General features: G+C 39.8%; 1 protein-coding gene across 2 annotated transcripts in view; it reads right to left on the bottom strand.

Annotated features, from left to right (window-relative positions):
• TTC39A (tetratricopeptide repeat domain 39A) overlaps positions 1–23,438 on the bottom strand; it is a 44,416-nt gene that overhangs the window by 4,831 nt on the left and 16,147 nt on the right. For both annotated transcript variants that reach the window (XM_066556075.1, XM_066556074.1), the window contains exons 3-17: positions 22,216–22,347; positions 21,477–21,553; positions 20,880–20,947; positions 18,493–18,557; positions 17,010–17,109; positions 16,065–16,130; positions 9,983–10,091; positions 9,298–9,365; positions 9,109–9,168; positions 8,213–8,374; positions 6,526–6,617; positions 5,451–5,571; positions 2,851–2,962; positions 866–980; positions 52–168 (exon numbers count right to left, since the gene is read on the bottom strand). In XM_066556075.1, the coding sequence (XP_066412172.1) occupies positions 52–168; positions 866–980; positions 2,851–2,962; positions 5,451–5,571; positions 6,526–6,617; positions 8,213–8,374; positions 9,109–9,168; positions 9,298–9,365; positions 9,983–10,091; positions 16,065–16,130; positions 17,010–17,109; positions 18,493–18,557; positions 20,880–20,947; positions 21,477–21,553; positions 22,216–22,347 (1,464 nt within the window). The remainder of the gene's footprint in view (positions 1–51; positions 169–865; positions 981–2,850; positions 2,963–5,450; positions 5,572–6,525; positions 6,618–8,212; positions 8,375–9,108; positions 9,169–9,297; positions 9,366–9,982; positions 10,092–16,064; positions 16,131–17,009; positions 17,110–18,492; positions 18,558–20,879; positions 20,948–21,476; positions 21,554–22,215; positions 22,348–23,438) is intronic.

The raw sequence follows: 23,438 nt of genomic DNA, 5'->3' as shown, positions 1-23,438 counted from the left end.
AGTGAAACACCAAACTGATCCACCAGACATCAACACAGGCTTTTCACTTACTTTGCTTTTTCCAGAAGTTTTATTGCTTCTTCTCTTCTACCCTGGTCCAGATACAGTATTGCCAGCTCCAGCAGGGCATTTGGAATTAGGTAATGGTCATATTTTATCTTCTTCTCACTGCATTGGAAAAGAAATAGCCTAGAGACCTTGACATGATATATTGTTTCCCTCATTTAACAGCTCCAAACACAAATAAATAGGAGATTAGCTAAGATCAGAAGGAGCAATCAATCTCTATTACAACACTTGTCATGTTCTCTATCCAAAGCTCCCTTCTGAGTTATTAAATGTGTATTTTGCATAAGCATCCTACACAGTATGTATAATCTCAGGATCAGAAAATAATGCCTTTATTATCAGGGAAATGTTACAAAAGATGACAATATCATGAGCTCTATCCATGTGAGCTGACAAAAAGAGATGCCATTCACCACATGATGTGCAGAAGGTCCCAGTGTAATCATGCTCCCACCAGTCTCTGCAGAGTGCATTTGTATTTTTGGGTACGGCTTCTTCATGACTGGGAAGAGGAAGGGGGCAATAAAAGCTAAGTGGTATCTGAAAAATTTTGTGCACCTACAGTCCCCCAAAAAGGAGAAAATACCTCAATTAAAAATTGCTTTAAAATAAAATAAAAATTGAAGAGTTGAAATTCTTCAACACATGGCTAATAACAGTGGAAATTAAAATTGAAATACCTTAGAGCAAACACTAAAGATACTGCAATCCTCTCTCCCTTCTATTCATATCATGGTTGCATCTCCTCTTACTTGAAACTCAAGAGCTCTCCTACATGCCAGGTATGAAAACTTACTTTAAATAGATGTAATTAAAGTGGTCTTCTGCTTCTGAGATCTTGCCCAAATGCTTGAAGCATAATCCCTTTAACAGCTTTATCACACACCGGTCATCTGCCAGCAGTTCTGTAGCTGCAGGAGGAAGGAATTGGCACATTTTAGAAAACTCTACAACAGAGAAGACTTTCCTGCCTGTAGGGAAACTTTTCAAAGGTAAGTGTGAGTACAATCCATCTATGGAAACACAGGAAAGAACCAGTTGGTGAATTTAATTTAATGCAGAGACAAACACACCTCAACCTTTTCATAAATTCATTGAACTTTGTCCAAAATTTGTTGGGCTGTTCTTTCCCTCCCTGCTCCCACTGAACAGCGATTCCACAGTCTTACTGCTCTAACACCTAGAAAATAATTTAAGTTAGTATTTTGTATTAGTATTTAGACTTTAGTATTTTGTAAATACTAAAGTCCAATTTACATTCTCTCAACTCTTTGCCTTCATTGCCCTGTACAGCTCTTTTGCTCCCTGACTTGTAGACACGTGGCCTACTCATGGGCAGGAATTCTGTCAATTCTCCACCTTCATTTGGCTAAATAAAAATATGTGAAACTTTGCTACCTGTACCTCACATCTCACCATACCTTCTTTGGAGTTTATACTTCTGAGAGCCCAGAGCCTTTCCAGCTTCACCAAGTTCAAAATCCTTACTACCAACACTCTTTCTCCATCAGAAAATTTCTGCATAATGCATATCAAAGAAAACTGCAGGGTTTTTCATAGCAAATTCATATAAGCAGCTTACTCTTACAAGTTTAGAGACAAAATCTTCAGCTTGGTCGCTCATTTCCAATTCACTAAATATGCCTGAAAACAGCAAGTCAATATTTTGAACAGGCAACACTTTAAACTGGTGGCATATTTAAAATATATCCCACTTTTCAATTACATGTCCTCATAGTGTTCTACAAACATGAATCTGCTACAAATCCCTGCAAAATGCAGCCTTAGCCACAATTTGCCAACTAAGAAAAAAAAGGGAACAGGGAAATACTTCACTTTTTTAAAATGATGAAACAAAATGGGTGACAAAGAAGATGAATAGGTCAAAGGCCTTTTTCTAAGATGTCATATTCACTGAAAATATTTTCCCATTCTCTTTTTCAATTAATTAAAAATAGATAGTTTTAGCCAGTCTTTCAGGCAACCCTTTCAAATCTTGTGTAACTCACTGCACAGAAGTCCAAGGCCCTAGAAAAGACTGCAATGCAGTGTTTTAGCCTATATTCCTTTGTCGACAGGGGCCTGATCCTTTTGCAGGAAGGTTGTATATAATAGTAGTAAGATCAAATATTGGTCAAGGAAAAACTGACAAATGCTGTGCAGACTGCTTGCACTCCCACAGGAACTGGGAAAGAGTGACAAGAAATAAACACCAATTCAATTTTCTCATGGATTGCTAATTAAGAGACTGACAGAAAATGTAGTAGCAGAGGGTGTTTCAGTTCAATCCCATATTGTGCTCATTGACAGAAAGGCCATCCCTGGTGTCCTGGATTTCTGCAGCACACTGGTGACACCAGAACATTCAGCCCAAAGGTCACATCACAAACTGACAGCACTTCTAAAACAAAAAACCAGCTCCTCTCCTATTTATCCTTCAAAACTGAGGATAACAAAATCTGAGGGTAACAGAGCTTCAGGATCCAAGTAATGAAGTCAATGAATATCCTGATGAGATCTAACAAAATGAACAGACCTTTATCACATGTCATAAACCACTCCTAACACACATCTGCGGATGGAAAAATCACTTACTATTATTGTAAATAGTTGCTACCTTAAAAATAAAAAAAATCCTATCTGCATAAATAGTTCATGGTTTCATTACCTATGTTCCTCCTGTGACCCAATTAACTTTACTAATGAGTGTGTCTCTATTCACAGATAATATCTCTAGCTATTGCAGTGTAAAATAACTGCTTAAACCCTACCACTGGTTACCTGAACTTCTTGCCAATGCTTCTTCTGCTTCATTTAAAGTCTCTAACATGCCTTCTGTTAAGTTGGGACATTTTCCAATTACAGCATAGCCATTCCAGATATACATCATTTCCTGGGGTCAGGGAGAAATGACAGCACCATTAATTACAGCACTGGATAAATGTAGTTGTCAAATACTTCAGTTTATCTCTGCATGATGAAAAAGTTACAGGTTCCTTAAATAAAGTCAGTTTGTCAAAATGTATTTTCATTGCAACTGAAAACTTGTTACACTGTTTATCAGAACAAATTAGCCCTGGGAGACACCTCAAGAGCCACTTACTGAAAACAATGCAAAGGAAATTGATTGAACAGAATGCAAACACATTCTCACTTAGAGAAGAAGGCAAGTACCAACAAAACAGACTTTAAACATTCATGGCACATGGCTAATTGTCACTTCATTAAGGTTTCCTCTTGTTTTTCAGTTCTATCCTAGCAAAGGCAGTAATACCCATAAATAACTGCAATGCACTGCTTCCACAGAAAAATTATGAAATCTCAGGACAGCAAAACAAACCAAAAAGAAAACCAAACCCTCTAACCTTTAAGCCAAGTTTCAAACAGACAGAATTTTAAATCTGAACTGTAAACTTCTTAGATTCCTCAGGTTTGTTTGATGTTCCCAAAGAAAGCAACTTCTTTATTATTCAACTGTCCTTGGAATAAGTTTTATTAAAAACTATTGGCTGAATTCCTTTTTGCTATTGGGATTCTTAGAGTATATCACCAAATGTGCCCATTGCTACTACCAATCACAAAGGGAAAGATTAAAATATTATACAGACTTACAACTGGCCTTCATGACATTATTTAATCACAAAATCACAGAACATCCTGAGCTGGAAGGGGCCCACCAGGATTGTTGAGTCCAGCCCAAGAGCACCCCAAGAACCCCACCCTGTGCCTCAGAGTGTTGTCTACAATCTTCTTGAGCTCAGTCAGGCTGGTGCTGTGACCATTCCCTGGGGAGCCTGTTCAGTGCCCAATCACCCTCTGGGGTGGTTGAACCTTTACCTAATATCCAACCTAAACCTTCCCTGACACAGCTTCATGTCATTCCCTCAGGCTCTGTCACTGATCACCAGAGAGAAGAGATCAGTGTGTGATATATTTATTCTATTTATTTACATGATCTTCCCTGTGGGTGATAATTTAAAGCATTTGGATAAAATTCCTATATAGAACAACTGAATTGTGGAACTGTGGCACAAAAAGCTGTCAGGCTAGAATAGCTGAAGCAGCATGTTAACCACAGTCACTGTTGCTTTCACCATCTGGTCTCTGTTGCTTGGAAAACCTGTGCTGAGCTTAGTGGTCCTAGTACAGATTCATTAACATGGTTTTCAAACAGGAGTATTCAAACCACATTTATTCAAGCTAAACCTCTGAGCTAAGACTTGCTTAAGGACTCACTCTTTCCAGCAAGCCTCCTGATCATGAAAAGAAAAATCCTGGAGCTGAGATTCTGTCCCCAGTTCCAGATCCATAAAGTGCTTTTGTCTGTTCAGCTGCGGCATCTGCTGCCTCGGAAACGCAACTGCACGGCAGCCAAGGACGGGGGGGAGCTCCTGCTACAGAAACCTGCTCTGCCAAAATCCCAGCAGCACAGCCCAGCCAAACCCCAGTGTGCACTCCTTCCTCTCTGAAACCTGAAAGGCACATCAAAGTAACCTAATTATTTCTCTCACTTCAGTCTTACTAGTGGAACACGGCCCCTGGTGAATACCCATGCTCTGCTGTAACAACTATTTCAGTGTCACATACCCCTGCTGGGCTGGGGAGTGGTCTCCAAGAGGCTCTCCCTGTTCTGGCATTTTCTTAAAGAATATTTACCAATTCTCCATCTTCTTCTTAAAAACACAACAGCTGAAAGCGCTGCAAGTGTTAACACCACTGCACTTGGCAAATCCCAGGACTCAAAAATCATTTATGTTCTTTTTCACATGTTCTTTGCAGACAGATTTTTGTAAGTGCAATGGGTGGCTCATGCAACTGGCCACAGGGAACAGGCCAGCATTACAGGGAAAAAAAAAATTAACTGCAGTGGTTTTCTGGGGTGGCCAAAGGAGTCAGTTTTTTCTCCCCAGCACCCATGAGCTGCTCTGGAGAGCACCAAACTGCAAACATTCAGGAGCACATTCAACAGCTCCTTACATGCAGTGCCCAAATCTTCCATTGTTTCCTTGACACCACCTCTCCTTGTACCTTATAGTGCTCTGTTAGCAAGTGACACGACAGAAGAGACCCAGGGCAAAGTTCCTCCAAAGGGGACCAAAAGAAAGCTGTTGGGAGCACGCTGCTCTATAGCTGGAATAATGAGTTACACACGCAACACATTTACGTGTCACAAACAGCTGGCTGAGTTCCCTGTGGCTGGTGCATGCCCCAGTTTTACAGCATTCCTTGCATTCATCTGGCTTTGCTTTGGGAACATTCCAGTCTCCTGCAGAGGGTTTACCTTAGAAACACGGAAAGATACTATTCCAATTATCTCTGGTTTATTTCTCTAAATTACAAAAATGTTGAAGAGGGGGTGTGTGTGGATATTTCTTACTTACCAAAGGTGGGACAGGCAAAGGAATGGGGTTTGAAGAAAGATACCGTCTTGCTTTCCGAATTGCAAACTTTTCTGTGGGCAGAGATTTCCCTGCAATTTTCAGTTTCAGGCTGGGAACAATCCTGAAAGTTTAGAGGAAAACGTAAGGAATTTTTCCCCTGTGAACCTCTGAGATGAAGACATTCAAACTTCAAAACCAAAAAAAAAAAAAAATCAAACCAAGGAGAAGTTTAAAAAGCTGTTACACACTGGGCTATTGCTACCTCGGGGAAGCTGAGCAATACATACTCACAAAAGCTGTCTTTATGCAGGGCACGTTTATCTCTAGGCTTCCTCTTTAATCAAGCAGGAGGAGAGGGACTCTTCCCCACTGAAAGATTAAATTAGATGATGCACCTGACTTATAAAGGGCTCATCTCTCTTCATAGACTATGAAAGAGGCAAACTAGCTTTTGTCTCCCCATTCTCCCAAAGACTAAAACTATTCACTTCATGATGGATTCCACATTCAGTGAAATCTGTTGATAATGATTACAAAAAGACAGAAAACTTGAAAAGATTAATGTAATCACATTTTAAAAAATTATACTTCATATAAAAATTGTAAACCTAAAGTAACCAAATTTTCTTTGCCCCAACAAGCCTTTTGAGCTTAAACATTACATTAACACAGTGAGGTTATCTCACTGTGTTTATAATGCATAGATTCACCTGCACATTTAATTATTTCTTACTTCTCTGAGACTCAGAACCCAAGAATCAAGTTGTGCTGATGTTCCCACTAAGGAAGAACACATCTTGCAGAAAAATCTATTGAAGGCTTTCACATCTTACATTCCATTTTGATTAAAGGAAGCAACTGAAAAAGAATGCATTACATGGAACAGCAGCAGCCACTGTATGGCCAGGAGAAATCTGCTGTCTAAACTCAGGGTCCACTTTAGTCTAAGGGATGGTTAACTCTGCAATTTCTTACCAATCCAATGCTATTTGCATGATAATTTTCCCTCTGTTCCCCCAACACTGTGACATGAAAAGATAGTAAATTGTTGTAACTGTGAGTTTGCAAATTTTACCTAAATAATTCAACTTCGCTGTCTCCAAAAGGACTGCAGTCATCTGGTCCAAACATACTGAGATAAGCAGCTTTCATGTAAATGTAAGTAGCCTGCAAATGCAATGAAGAATATCTATATAGAAAAATGAATTTACAGCATCACCTTTATTCATATAAAGCACAACAGCAACATAAAGGGAAGAAGTTGCTGCTATTGCTCAGTTTTACAAAAATTTAAGTAAGAGATAAGTATTTTAGAAAGCGAGTACAGAATATTGTTTTTAAATCATGTATGTGTGTTTGCTTAGTATGTATCAGTTTATAGTTTGTGTCCAAATTCCAAGAACAAATCTCATGCTTGAGTAAAGTAAGTTTTTAATACTGTTAGGAACACGTGCTAGAAAACCTAAGATAAGGTCATGCTCAGAGAAAACCTTATAATATACAGTCTCTGTGTCCTATCACAACTTAGTAACATATCCCAAATAGTAAGTTCTAGGAAACAGTCACTGCCTGGAGTTCAGGAGAGCAGACTTTGGCCTCTTCAGGGATCTGTGTGGTAAAGCTCCACAAGATAAAGCCCTGGAGGGAAGAGGGACACATGAAATCTGGTTAATACTCAAGGATCCCTTCCTCCAAGCCCAGGAGCAATGCATCCCAAAAACAGAGGAAGCTGGGCAAAAACTCCTGGAGGCCCACGTGGGTGAAAAAGGATCTCCTGGACAAACTCAAGACACAAAAAAGGAAAGGGGTGAAGGGAAGGACAGGTAGCCTGGTAGGAATACAGAGAAATTGTCTGAATGGCCAGGGATCAGGTTAGGAAAACTTAAGCCCGATGTCTGGCCAGGGATGGAAAGAGCATCAAGGAAAGACCCTATAGGTATGTTGGTGATAAAAGGAAGACTAGAGAAAATGTGGGCCCTCTCTGGAAGAAAACAGGAGACAAGCTTACCCAGGATCTGGAGAAGACTGAGGAACTCTGACTTCTTTTCCTCAGTCCTCACCATCAAGTGCCCAGCCTCCCTGCCCAAGTCACAAAAAGCAAAGGCAGAGAATGTGACATGAACTGCCCAGGGCAGGAGAAGTTTGGGTTCAAGACCATCTAATGAACCTGAAAGGGGCAAAGCTCATGGATTCCAAGGGAAGGGGTGAATGACACTGTTGAGCTCCTGCCCAGCATATCTGTGAAGTCAAGCTAGCTCAGGAAAATTGCCACTAACTGGAATAGGGAAAATATTTTTTAAAAGGCAAAAAGGGAAGAGAGAGGGAAGAGAGCTACCAGGGTTCTGGATTGAAGAGCTCCTCCCTTCCAGACGCACAGGGATATAGGCGCCACTTCTAATTGTATTTATTACCCTGGAGGCACCACCGTGGCTAAGCTCACTCACCAGCAGAAGAGCTTTTACCCACAGCATAATGAAAGAAATGGCAGCTTGCACCATTAATGGCAACATCTGATGACATAACCAGTCAATACACAGCATCTTTAACAAGTTGCTCTTCATCTACCAGTTGGGCCCAAAAGATTTGTGCTTGCCCACCATCTGTTCAGATTTGGATATTTGGAATTCACATCATTCTGCAGCAGCCACAGTGGGCCAGGTTTTACTTTACACTCTGCACCTTCAAAGCTACAAAAAATCAACTCAATTTACTTGAAAGTTTGTAGATAGAGGCCTCCTGCCCTCCTGTTCAGCTGAACTTACCTTTGACCAAGTGTTTTCCTTGCTCAGCAGGTCTGCATAGAAAAAAGCCATTTTCCACTGGCGCTTGTAGGTGAAGCACCACATCAGCTCCCAGTAGCACATGTGATGAAACTGCTTCCAGTACTGCTGAGCTTCACAGCATTCCTCGTACCTATTGACTGCCTGCACACAGAGATTGCCAAACATTGCCTTAGTCAGGTGTAAATGCACACACAGTGGAGCTGTAACACACACTGGGGCTCCAAGATCTGCCTGCATGGCTCCAGTATTTCTCAAAATCACATTGCTTCACCCAAGAGATTCTTGGCTCCACAGTCATCCTGGTGCTAGCAAGTTTACCCTGACACAGAGCTCCCCATTCCTTAAAATTATGTTTCTAAGCATATTCAAAATGAATGTTTGTGTCTTGGGAAATTAGGAAACTGAAGGCAGAGGGCAGATGCTCAGCTGACATTTATTGCTGCACTTCCATGGATTTCAAGGGAGCTACTGTCCTGCACACCAGCTGATACTCTGTCTCAGAGTGTTTTGGGCATGCATTTTTCATCTTAATAATTTTTTCTAGTCTTTTATGACTCTGTTCACACTGAAGGCAAAGGATTACCACTGGGTCTCATTAAAGATACAATCTGCTGCAGGATGGGAAAGACAATGATAAAACTGTGTCATTAATCCTGGTGGACTACATTATCACCAGAAATTGAGAGGGGTAGCAAAAAGAGGTGGAGAAACAAGTCAAAATAGTGTACAAAATTCCTGTTTGTAATTCAATAAACTACGAATTACATATAGGCCAAAGCCAGAGGAAGTATTAGCCAAAAAGGAAATAACATTCCTGGAGGAATTTTTCCAAAGCTTTTGAAATTTACTTTCTCAAGAGCAAAATGATTACTTACCGCATCAATATTACCCTTTAGTGTTTCTATCCTCCCTGCAAAAAACAGGAATATGGCTCCCTGTAATAAATAATAATAAAAACACAAGTATTCTATAACAGTTTTCAATCTGGCCATACAGTCTAAATCTTTGATTTTTGGCATGAAAACATTAAATGACCACACCAAATAAATTATGATTCATTTTACCTTTGGATAGCGTGCCAAGTAAGGCTTAAGTAGTTTTTCTGCCTCCTCAACATTTCCTTTTCCTGTCCCTAGAATGTGTAAAAATGCAAGTGATAAAAAGAGTTAGAAAACAAAGCAAAAAAGGAGAACAGGAATGCAAGGTACTGATTTTCCATCCTCAATTGGCCAACATGTTGGTTCCTCTCTCCACTAAGTAAAGCATAAATACAGGTTGGTGCTGCCCTAAGGCAGCAGCAGGAAGCCCTGAAAACATTGTGCTTCCTGACTTGAAAACTCAGGCACAGACAAACATATTTTGTGGAATGATTTAGCAGGAGATAACACAGAAGTACACATTAGAGGAAGCTGTCACCTCCCAAAGAAAATCCAATGTCAACAAAGCAATTATCACTTACAGTCATTATTTTAACCTCCCCAACAATGCATCCGGCTAAAACAGATTTCAGTTCTCACAACTTTCTTGGCCATCCCCAGAATCTCCCTTCTCACCTGTTAAAAAAACCTCCATCTTGAAAATTAAAAACACTCTTCAGTTATGATTACTGTAAAATGGCCCACAAATGACCTACATTTCATCTGGTTACAAACAAACTATTCACCAACAAACAGGTGATGGAATCATCTTTTTCCCCTTTGTGTCCCACAAGAACTAATCAAATCCAAGAGTTATGATAAACAATCTTACCTAACACAAAGGTCATGAAAGTATGATAGCAAAGCAACAGCATGGTACACAGCACCGACCTAAAGCTGTATGAAGATGCTCCCTCTTGAAGCTGCAGCAGACCATGTTCCTGTGAAACACAGGGAGGGGGACAAGGTGTTGGGAAAGAACCAGGGCTGTGTTTTGCTGGCTTAACTTCTGCAGGGTCAGCTACAGATTGCTCACTCACTAAATTCCCTAAAAGGCACCGAAAAATTCCTCAAAAATTTTTCAAAAGGCACTAATTGCTTATACAGCAATTAAAGATAAAAATACACCTACTACTTTATCTAATAGCTTTTCTAATAGTTACTGCTTAGCCTGGAAAACACTTGGTGACAGAGTAGCAGCTTGGGATGTATTACATGGTTAACATAAGAAAACGAGAGACAACCTATCACTGTGATCCAAGTGCTGCTGAACAGCATTCCAGAAACAAAACACAGGGTTTTGAAAACAAAAAAACAAAACCCACACATCACCATTGTACAGAGTATTCTTGTTTGCTGTGGTTCAGTGCACAGAAGAGTTAAAGGTATCAAGAAAATAAAATCTGCAATGAACAGAGGAAAATATGTCAGGGCAAAAAGACATTTTAAAGTATGCCAAGAACAAAAGGAGCTTTGCAATGATGTTGGCCCACTACCACCAGTGGAAAAATATGATGAAAAGAAGAGAATTTCTGTTCCCTTTGGGAAGCAATCAAGGATAACACTGTGTTCGTAGCCAATGACAGCATGATGGATAACCAACTTTAGGGATTCAAGTTCCTGAGGCAAGAGCATTAATCAGCCCATTCTAGGACTAGTTCCATGATATCAACAGCAAGAATATAAATATGCAAATGCATCAAACAAGAGATCTGCCCACTTGTAAATATGCAGAGTAAGACATCCACTGTGTGCTGGGACAAAATCTGTTTCCAAGTTACTCCATCACTGCCCTGGAAGGTTGCTGGAACACGATGTGTGTGACTACAAGGACACCTTTCCAAACCAGCTACACTATAAATAGGAACCCTGAGGGAGGTCTATCAGAGGCACCAGGAAGGGCATCAGGGAGAGCCCTCAGAGCATGATCCCAGCACAGATTTACATCTCTTGTGTGTCCTTGTTGACTGAGGGGTGTTGCACTACCGCGCCTTTACCGTGTAAACACTGAAGCCTGTAATCATATTCTCATTTTCCTCAGACATCTATCTTTGCACTTAACTAGTGCAGTTAATTGTTTTTCACATAAATATAGGGGAGGTTGTGATTTTGCTTCTCTTTGTTTTTATTTTGAAAGCTCCTTGTATTACATTAATTACTGCTACAAGGAAAAATATGACTCATATTTGCAGATCAATTATTATAACATCTAGTTGGGACAAAATAATGAAAATACTGACTTGCATGTCACTACAGAAGAAATAAAAAGATAGTAAAATCATTACAGAAAATCAGTGACTTAATGGAAATCAAGTACTCAGCAAAGTAAAACCAGCTTCATTTTCTGCTGAGAGGAAAAGTTTGATTGATACAAATAAGTAACAAAATATTATATATTCAGCTTCTTTAAACACCCTAGATGAAATCCACAAACATTTGTATTTTTAAAAAGTAGCACTTCAAGGTAGAAGTAAAATAAAACATTCTGTGGACTGAATTTTGGCAAAAAAATTTTCCAAAGTATATTTCCAAAGTACATATTTTTGCAATGAAAATCTTCAGGCTGATATTTCACTGAGCCTTACTGGCACTAGACTTTACAGCATTTGGTATCTGCCATATTATATAAAAATAAATATAAAATGAATGTGAATAGCACTAATAATGATTCAAACAGACTTTGTTTGTCATATAAAATAATGCAACCTTTGTCAAGTTGATCTCAATTATGTTTTAGTCTCAAAAGCATATTTGAGTGCAGCCAAACTCAAAGTTATAATCTGTATAAACAAGGAATGAACCCACACCCATTTTACACAGGACTGCATCCTGGATTACAGTAACTGGATTAAGAATATTGCCCATTCATCAGAAGAGGGCTTCAAATCTGACACCCTTAATTCTAAATTCTTGAACTGAGTAGTTACACAGGCATGAGGAGCTCATTGAGCAAGTTAGTTCACTCTGTGGAATATCCAGAGAGGACATCTAGTCCAGCAGAGGTATTAAAGGCTCTTTACTTTTCACTCTACCACCCGAATATCCCAAACTTTCTGTATTAAAATAATAACAATCAGTAGAAGACACAGACTAAATAAAAGAAATCTAGTAGCAGTTGTTATTAGTATTTTAATTCTTGCTTGTAGAATACACTGCAGCAAAGCTGCTTCTCCTCAAAAAAACCTCTTGCACACTGCATCTCTCAGAATGGGATACCCAGAAAATAGGACTATGAAGGGTGTCACTGGGAGTCATGTTTTACATCCCACACTCCCTAGCTGGCCTCCCGAGGCTCCCTCTGAGCCTGGCTGGGGCAGGGGTGCTCCCCAAGGAAGAGTTTGGCACAGCAGCCTGGGTCAGGCACACGAATCACCTTTTCAAGCACCACCCTTTCTCCACAGGGAGCCTACAGGGATTAGCCAACAATCCCCACCAGCCAAGGGAGTGCCAGGAGCTGGGCAATGTAGAGCTCCCTGGGATCAGACTGAGGATCTGGGAACCAAATCACAAGCAGCTACTTGAGCCTGAGGAGTAACTCTGCAAACACAGTGCACTCACTTAGGCACTGGCACCAGTGAGTACATTATAGTTAATTGCCAGGACACACCTTCTAACCATAAATGACCATAACTACCTCCCACACCTATGTCACAACTGATAGAAGCAATCCCAAAACACCAGGAATGAGTCTCCATACAAAGTCCATTACAGGGCATTTGGTGACAATATAAGACAGATGTCAAGGCAGTGAGAGTTCATAATTTTTCCAGAAAGACATTTTTGTGATTTCCCTAATTGACACTAACACATTTCAGTTTTATTTTCACACAAAACATAAACTACTCTAAAGGATATAAGGTAGAGCACAGAGCAGATGTGATCCAGTGTGGTAACTCAGCATTCTGTGCAAGTTCCTCGTGACATCCCACAATCCAATTCCCAAAACTGTCACTACATTGTATTATATCAGCATCTCATTGATTCAGTTCTTGTCCCAAGACACCCAGTACTTCATTCAGGACTCCCCACGTGAGCACTGGGGATTCCCACAGCAACTGCAGGATGAACAAGGACAATGCTCAAAATCATTATCAGACAACACTGAGACTGGTTCATATTTATGTCAGCTGTTACTGACTAAAACCCATCAACTTTCCTGAAACAAAAGTTCTTGGATGTTATTTTTAAATAAATATTTTAATTAGGGATCTTGACAATGAAAGCAAAGCAGGGTCATTGTTCATGTCCCATGGCCTGATCACATTGCTGCAGGTTTAGCAAGGAGGATGGATACTACTAACAGCTTTACAAAGAACTGACTGATTAAGCTGATAGGGCATTTGAATGTATCCCATTAAATAATATTATATTTAAGCTTCATTTAAAATTTGAAGAGACTAAAACGCAATTCAAAAGAGATGCTTAGTGAGAAGCTGGAATTCAATTTATTAGAAATTGACACATCAAGAATATTCTTCAGCTTTGGGGAAAATGTCCTCCCACATTAAAAAAAAAAGTATAATTTGAAATAAATTGCTTCTATCTGACAGTTTTCCTGCCTGCTCATGAAATCACGCTGTCATCTGACCCCCTGACAAATTGCACTTAACATATGGTAGGCTCACGTCAAACTGTTCTACAGTTTAGCAGCACAGCATTTGTAATCACCTATAAAATAAGCCCAGGAGTAAATATTAGCCTGAGAGCTGGCAGAGGAGGCAGTGGGGAGGGTTCAGGCTTCCAGGAAGACAGAGCAAGGAGTGTCCTGCCCTCACGTCACAGGTTTGTCACGTTATACACCCGAGTGCAGATGGGACACACGCTCCACCTACTGCCCAGCGAGGCTGCTGTGCTCCCCAGCACAGGGGGCCTGACTCCCCTCTGCCCACGAGGCTCTTCTCTCAAAACTGGGCAAAACTGCACCAAACTTCACTGCCCAGATGTGGGGCCTGTGCTACTAAACACAAATAAGCCCATGATTTCAGTACTGATGCAAAGGAAAGGAGCCTGAACAGTGCAAAGGGCATAGCTGGCACATCTTGGACTGGAAGGGAACAAACATGGCCTCAGGCTACTTTTTATATTTTCTTGATCTTATCCCCCCTACTATTCTGAGACTCCAGACTGCTGATAAGTTGATCATGATGTCCACAGTGCCTGTAAATGGCTTAGGAAGTGCTGAAGCTTTGGGCATGTCCTCATTTGCTGTTCCCCATGACATGACTCAGAGATAAAGGAGAGTCCCCAGGGGTAAATGTGCTGGCTTTGAGGTAGGTTGGTATCGTGGAAGATCACACAATGCAATTTATATCCAGTTTTAATAAACACATCATCCACACCAAAATCAAGCTGTCCTGCAGTGCACTACAGCTCTCCCAGGTAATCTACAAACAGCTCAAGGCACTAACCACGACTCTGCTGCACAATCTGATACTCAGAGTAAGCACGTAAAGGGAAAGACTGCAGCATCAAACACAGGTGTATGAAAATCTCCTGGACAATTGAAGCACAGATGAACAAACTTTCCTCTCCTCCTCTGTCACTGTTTCTTTCACCCTCTAGACTCCTACTGTCCTGTTGGAAACTTTGGAAAACCACCACTGGAAAGGACTGCACATGTAATTGTAATTTTGCTTTTGGCTTTAGGCACCTGACTCACGAATGTTAAATGCAGAAAGACTTTTTTAGAGTGTTAAAATAAAATTTTCAACAAATAAATTCATTCTTGATCAATGAACTTTGATCAACATGTTTAAAATGCTCCTTTGTATGGTGTGCAAACAACAGGGGTTTTGCTCAAATTTATGGTAATCTAGGTCATGCTTCAGTGAGTTAAGGAACTGAGCTGACTCATCAACACAAATATCAGCCCACTCACAGCCATGCAAGAAATCCCAGGGCCAAATGAAAACTCAATTGCAGGGACAATTTCCATCTGCAGGAGTAAGATGAGCACTCACCAGAGTATTCTCAGAACTCTGCTGGCACATGAATTACCTTTACATTTCTAAGAGAATATTTGCTTTAAATGCTCTCTTGTTGAAACTGACAGGTAGAAATATTTGATTTTTGCCTTTACTGATGTGAAATAGCTCCTGGTCAGCTCCTGGAAATCTCTAAATTGTAATCCACACTCTGCTCCTTGCTTTTAAATAAGACATTTTAGTTTCAGATATAAGATCCTTCCCGTAAACCAATAAAATGGTGATGACAGTAATCCACCTGCCATGTAAGGCTTCATTCTGATTTAAAAAAGACACTTTTCTCCTTAAAATTTGTTTTGTAAATAGAAAGTATTATAAAAGAGTGAGTTTTCTGGTGCTCCATTACTGAACTTCCTTCCTTAAACATCTTGCTCAAACAACATAAGTCAGACTGGTTACTCTACAGTCAAAAAAGCCCTTACTCCCTTAGGCAGGAGAATTTAGGTGCCACACTCAAATTTCCAGTTGCTATTAAAGCAGAAATAAAATAGATTTTTGTTTTCCCCTACCATGCAAGAACCTGTCAGGAACATTCAAACCCTATAATGACAGTGACTACCAAGGAAGCTATATAAATATATTAAAGGCTAGGAATACACTTTTGGCTACAGATTTCTGAGCACAAGCTTACATCAAAAGACCAATAACTAAAAACCTAAATATGTTGACATCCCTGTATTAGCCATTGCCTCTACCATGTTTCACAACTGTTTCAAAACTGAACAATGGTATTACAACCTTTGAAGTGCAATAATTCAGAAAAAAAAATAATAAAGTAAAACTGAGCTGCATGAAAGCAACAGTGCCACAGTGCACATGTGTGATACCAGAGGGTTACAGCTCATGTGAGGGAGAAGAGAGAAACTCCTGCCCCTGTTTTTTAATTTAAGAGTGAGAGGAACATACCAATAATATTTAGTTCACATTTACCTTATTCCCAGAAAATCCAACAAACTCCAGTAATCTCAGAATCCGTGCAGGAAACATGGACAATGTCTAGAGAGAAAAATGTTAAGAGTTATGCAGTAACAGACTTTCTGCCTTTCAGCTACCAATGGCCTCCTACAATTTTTCCAAGCGCAAGAAATAATTAATAAAATTACTAAAATCATCTCTATATGACATTTTTCAGGGTAAATGTATACACCTGCAGTATTTTACATACAATTTAAACAGAAATATGTTTAATTTATGCACCTTGTGTCTCCAGGATGCCCTACACAGAAATATGTTTACACAGCACATGCTTAGTAACTCCAGTACTTCTTGGATGTTTCAGAAATGCTGGGTTCATACCACGCAGTCCATATTTGTTCTTTGTGCAGTAAATCTGATATTTGGGCATGTGCCAGACTCATGCAAAGCAATGCAAGCAAAAGGAAGCTCCAGGCACTTTCTGCAGCCCATCACCCCTCACCATCTCTGGGTCAGTCCCCTCCCAGGAACCATCCTGCACCATTTGCTCATCTGCTTTTTGGCCAGAACACAAGCAACAACAGCCAACAGTGGCTGGAGCAGCACCTCAAACTTTATTCATGTACCCCACCCCTTCCAACTGCCCTGCTAACAGCCTAGATCCTGCTAGTTTTCCAAGTGTCAATAAAGAGTAAGTGGAATTCAACAGGCAGAGGCAACTGGTGCTCCTGGGCAAGGCTTCTCTGGGCCCTCACACCACGTTGTGGGCAGCAATCTCTTTATTTCTGAAGTGCTATTATCTGCTCAGACCAGGCACTGGGATCCTGCACTGTCAGAGCACACACCTAATTTTAAGCACATGATCAGTATGATGCCAGTGGAACTTCTCAGGAATTGAAGTCAGGGTGACTTTCAGGAGGTAGCAGGGCAGCAGCTCAGGATGGGAGTGTTGGTACATACCAGGTTAAATGCTCCAACTCCAAGTTTTACACCTCCCTCAAAATGAAGATGGTTCTCTCCTTTGACATAATGTGGGGACTGTATGAGACTGTCCAACTCCCTGGAAATACACAAGATTCTGTTACAGTGTCAGTAAATAACATGATTAATTATAATTCAGTAAGACAGTAACCCGATTACCCTGAACTACAGAGCAGTTTAGAAAAGGCCAATTTGCCCTCTCACTCAAGTGAACATCATCTACATTTTGCTGCATTTATCAACAAATAATTTCTGTCACATTACTATCAATTAAAAACCATGGAATCCTGGAGAGGAATTCCTGCCAAACAGGAATTCAATAGTCCAATATTCAACCACATTTCAGCCTGAAAATGTTTCAAGGATGGCTGTTGGGAGCATCACCAAACTTAGCCACTGCAAAAAGAGATGATGGAGCAGTGCATGAGACTTAGATTTAAATTAGCAAATTTGACTTTGACTTTTTGCTAATTTGACTCCCTAATCTAGGGAGGTTCACTAATCCCTAGATTCAGTGCATGGTCAAAAGATTGTTTTGTTTTATATAGGAAAAGACAATCATAATAAATATTATAAAATGGGCAGATGCATCAGAAATTACTTTCACTCATTTTTCTAACTTTTATAGGTCTCTGTTTTGTAGTGTCCCTTTATTTCCCATGTAATCCAGCTCAGCTTGAAATCAATTTGCCTCCAAGCTTTCTATAGCTATGTGGTTTTTACACTACTGTTTTAGTTTATTTTGTTAAGTATTAGGAAAGAAAAAACACTGGAAAATGGAAGCATGTATTTGTGTTCAGGCTGCCACACGTTTTTGACTGGTTGCTGCCAACAGACTCAGCACTATTCCCTGTAAGTGTGATCTTCTGGACGTGGATTTAGAGCCACCTTCAAACCACACAAACATGGACACTGTCATCTCTCTCTCCCTTCCAGTGGCCTTCTGAACTTGAAGCTGTTTTGTGTCTGCTGGACACAAGACATTTTGTGCCCACTTTGAAACAAAATTTATAATTCTAAAATAAATAAAATGTGATGCATATTAAGCCTTCACTTTTTACTGTGCTTGAGCTACTGGCATTAAATGCTCCAAAAAGCTGTAGCTGGTACTATAAAGAAATGCCATTTCACTATGCCTAAAGCCTACAAATCCTGCAAATTCTGCTATGCTGACACAATGAACAGTACATCACTTAGAACAGTTATATTTTGGACATAATTTAAAGGATATAGTACTCCAAGGAAAACCTTGGGAGTTAACAGAGCTAGGGTCCACTGTCTCCACAATCCAAATAACCATAATGTTCATGTCCTTTGTTATGCAAAGGAAGATTCTGTAGATGCGAGGCCCATAATAAAGACTCAGTAAATACAACAGTAATGAATCTGTGAATTGGATCATTTCACCAGCAGCACTTTTTACTGGTAGAGTGCACTTAATGACATCATCACTCTGACTCACCTGTAGGTTTGGTAACTGTTTCGGACTTTGATGCCTCCTTTTATGAAGCTGACCATATTCTCATCCTGTTGGAATGGAAACACAGCAGCAATATGAATTTGCAAGCATTATAAAGGGCTTTTGTCTTCTGAAGATGAATACACACCTGGAACATAACCAGCATGACAGACAATATAAGCCTCTAAGATATAATACATGGATTTAGGATTTCCTTTCTATATTAAAATACTTTTTACTCTGCTTAGACACAGGCATTTTATTTTAATGCTTTGTGTGATCAGTCTAGCCCTTGTCACCTTTGAACCATCTGAATTTGCATTAATGAACACAGGAACTCAGCTAATAGATGTCACCTAAGGTACATGCATTTGTGGCTCTCTCAAAAAAAATAGCTTTCTCTCATTTGTACTTGAGTGTAGTTAGGATGTATCTGGTGCTGAGCCAGGAAATGCTCCCAAGTAAACTGCCTGTCCTCAAGAGTCTGCAGAATAGAGTTTCATGTCCTGAGAGTGAAGCAGGGTCAGTAAAGTTATGCAGGATATGCTCTTTCTGGTTTGAATATTCATATATATACATGAGATCCATACTAGGAAGATAACATGTTACATGATAAGCTATAACAAAGTGATAAATTACAGCAAAGTATCTGGGGGACTATTAGTTAGAGGGTCTTTAGTTTCATCACTTTTTGAAGGCACTTTCTTGCCTCACATATATAATCTGTCCCTCTGCTTTGTTTTGATGTCTGCTGTTGCATTAACTCAGAGTCTACATGTGTTTTAACAGAAGATACCATCACAGAAAAATCATAAGGGGGCATTGTGGAGAAAATACATGGTTTAGATGAATTAATGAGATGTACTAAGTACAGCATATTGGGGGGTGCAGCACACCCAGCCATGTGTAAAGGTTCAGTTATATTTTCCTTTGAATGGACAGTGGAACAAGGACAGAATATGGCTTTAAAATGTTTACACTCAGAATGATACCAACAACAGGAGAGAGCCAATGTGAGAATTTTTCTCAGCCCTTGAAAAATGCTGAGACTACATTTCATGTGTTTTCAACTGGATTTGGTCATTTTTACTAAGCATCAAAACTAACCCACTTCAGTAGCTGTTGGAACCAAGTGCCTCTGTTTAATTTTTCAAACTGGTTCATGTGTTCATGAAAAATTAAACACAGAAGAGAACAGGAAGCAAAGAGACTTTTGCAAAAGAGGACAAGAAATTGTTTTTGTACTCTTAATCCTCATGTCTCCATAAACATTTTCATAAACAGATATCTGTGAAAAATAGTGCTTAAAACCAAGAGACACTGCTTTAAAATGATCCTTTTCTATAGACAAAACAGAAAAGTTCTCAAAAGTCTTCCTTTCATAGTTTCAGATCTCACCCAAACTGGCTGCTCATCCCAAAGGAAAATGGAAACAGACAGCTACACCTTGGTCATATCAAAGTCCATCATCAGCACTCCAGAAACTACTAGAAGCTCCTTGATTATGGGTGTTGCTATGAAGCAATAGTTTCTAGCAGAGGGACTTAGCAGATGGCTGAAAAAGGTTACACGGTTCATAAACTCTAAGCAACATAAATCAGAGCCCACCTGGCAACTCCCAAACACTATAAAAGCACCACCTGCATTCCATTTCCTATCAGCACCCTTGCGCCAAGAAACAGCAGCCTTTTTCTGACTGTGGCTTTTATTATCCCCTTGGTGGATGAAGAGGCCCACTTTCATACAGCAAGTACAGCCAAATCAATTTAAAAAACAGTATTTCAACTGTGACTAACAATTAAAATTGCATGCTGGAGACCTAGCAAGTACTGCTAATGTTGCTCCATCAAACAGATCAAGCTTCATTAGGACAGGCAGATAAAATCCAAAGAAGAGGGAGAGCTCCCCTTTGTTAAAGACAGACAGCACTGTTAAGGAGAAAGCACGTGTGGAGCCTAATAGCTACACAGAACATAATTGCTGCTCAAGAACAAACCAGTGAGAAAGCAGCCAGACTCAAACAAAACTCTTGCTTGTATTCCAGAACCAATGACCATCAATGACCATCTCACCTTTTACCCTTTTTTTAATCTGATACCCCAACACATCATCTAAAAATTGGTGCTTGCTGCAGTTACATTTCACACATCCAAAAGGGAGTGGGGAAAGGTGTCATAGGGCACTCAGCACTATATGTCTTGAGATAAGTATTTTTTAGTAATCATGAGGGAAAACTAAACATTCTAATATCCACCAGATAGCCCAGATAAAATCCAGACTTGATCCAGCTGAAAGATCCATTAGGTCAAACTATAGTCTTCTATCAGTCCATTTAGGAAAATAAACCTGTATGATATTTTTCCCCCCAAGAGCCATGCAGGAATCCATACCTGGAGGAATGTGAGTGCTGCTCTCTGAAGTAAACATTCAGCATAACAAATTTCTGCATGGATTTCCTCTAACAACACACAGAGAGAAGAAAACAAATCGATCAGTCAGAAAGTAATTAAAAACCACTTAGCCCATTAATTTAGGAATAAGATCACAGAGCTCAAACTGAGAAAAATATTTTCCAAATTTGCTGTAATCTTTCAGTTCTAGACTACTGATGTAACTCCAAACAGAAATTACACACAGTCACAGAAACTTTGCAGAAACTTTTCTGGTGCTTTCCATAAATTTCTGGATCTAGAACCTTTACAGGCATTTCAATACTTCTTTCTAGATATTTCCTTACCCAACACTTCTTTCTAGATATTTTCTTAGCCAGCAATTTTTGGGAGTGCTGAGTCAGAAAGCAACAAGACCAGTGATTTTGGATTGGTTACACAGCAATGGCCAAAACACTCATATTTGGTCTAGCAAATCCAGATCAGTGATTTTGTCAGTGAATTCACAATTTGCAAGCACATACTGAGTGAACAATTCTACAGGACTCAAACTGCATAAATAAAAAAGGAAAACATTACCCATGTGAAAGATGTTACCTTCAGTGAAGTGTTCAAGGCTTTGCCTATGCACAAGGTTGTTGATAGAATCAGCTACAGTAGATTTCTTCCTAAATCTGCAAAAAGTCAGTTTGGTCATTCTGAAGAAGGAGCATCAAGAACAGAGAACCACATCTTCCAGCCAGCCACCCCCACAGTCTCTAACGTGCCTCCAGTGCTCACCAGCCCCCTGTTATCTCACCACACACACAAACTTCAGCACAATCCACAGAAAACTCAACTTAGCCAACGTGGTCCTCTGGGATCTGTCTCTTACCCTTTGTGCACAGAAATCTATCTTGATGAAGGAGAGGGATAAGGGGGTGTTTTGATTTATTTTTTGTGTGTATGGGTGAATGTGGGTGCAAAAGTAGGAGCACAGTTGACTCAGACAAATGCAGTACAACCATCACCCACGGGAACATTCTGCAGTTTTTTAACATTGTAAACAACTTCCAGACCCTGCAGAACCAGGACTACAGGTAGGACAAATTCTAATTGACAGGGAAAATCAGATATTGTGGTAAACTGAAGTTTTCAAGACTAGACTGCTGAACACCCTCATTTATGTGCTGTGATCCTTCTCTGAGCAGGAGGCTGGACTAGATGACCTCCTGATGCCCTTCCAACCTCAGTTTTCCTGTGATTTCTGTAAGATTACATTTCCTTTTGTATCCAGTTGCCTTTCAAAACTTTCCCAAGAAGGAACTATTTACTGACAGAATTGCTCCAGTCTTACCTTTGACAGGTGGCTTGAGCTTCCTTCATTGTGTTCCCTGCATTCAGTATGTCCTGAGGATCAAATGTCATCATAGCTTGCATCTCCAGTATGGTGGCATAGGTCAGGGCATGATACATGCTGTCTTTAGTTCTGCAAGAAAACAAGGTGCAAAGCACAGCTGATTTGATTGTATTATTGCTTTAAAAAAGCAAATACAAACCCAAAGCTAGAAATGCATCAGCCTCATGGGAACAAGGTCTAAATGAATTAGAAAAAACACAAAGAACATGCAAAATAATCAAGAAACAGTAATAGACTGAGATTTGTACAAGAAATCATGTCTACAGTTCTCCATACTCTGCTAAAATGTATCAATTCTAAGCTGAGGATAGATATTTAACAAACATAAAGCACAGGAATTAACCATTAACCAATTAACTATGGCTCATCATTCAGAAACAATAGAATCATGGTGGGGTTTATTTTGGTAGGGGTTTTTTATTATCTAATGAATGCTCCAACATTTGACACAAATCCAACTGATATTCTTCTAATTTGGGACAGTTACTCAGTACAGGCTCAAGGAGATAAGTAACACAACACTATAACCATGGCCAAAATAGAATCTCCGTGAAACAGATCTTTTCACCAGAAGCATTAAAGTCTGTATCAAAAAGTACAGCTTTTTTTTTCCTCTCCCCTTCTGCCAAACCTCCATCTCAATCTGTTCAACATAAACATTATTCTCTAGGGGTTCAGACAGTGCCACGTTGGCAGAAAGTAAAAAACTTTGGCATCAGTGCAAGGAAAACAATTAATTCCTATGTGCAGCCATTGCTGGCACCTTTTCTCTGACAGGAAAGAGGGTTTATATATTGCACACATTTAGAGCATTCACCTGTGTCTGGTGTAATTCTCTGCAAGTGAATCAAAATATCTTCAGGCACAGAGGTCTAATAAGGACGACTTGAGAAATATGTTGAAGGGTGAGCTCAGATAAATTCCTGACACAGAAACTCTCTGTAGACCTTGCTAATCCACCCTGACAAACAGCACAACTTAAGACAAATATTGTTAAGGAGCAACCATTGCTATTTCCATTGTTTACACTCAGGAACAGATCAGATAGCTCTGTATGGCAGGGAATATTCAAAAATACTTGTAGTCAAACAAGGATATCCTTTCAAAATCTCCACCCTCAGCACACCTGTTCTCAATGTGTTTACTTCAGGTGCTTCTTC

Source organism: Molothrus aeneus, chromosome 9 (assembly GCF_037042795.1).
Source record: "Molothrus aeneus isolate 106 chromosome 9, BPBGC_Maene_1.0, whole genome shotgun sequence".
Lineage (NCBI taxonomy): Eukaryota > Metazoa > Chordata > Aves > Passeriformes > Icteridae > Molothrus > Molothrus aeneus.
The sequence above is the reverse complement of the archived record's forward strand: the minus strand, read 5'-3'. Positions and strand labels throughout refer to the sequence as shown.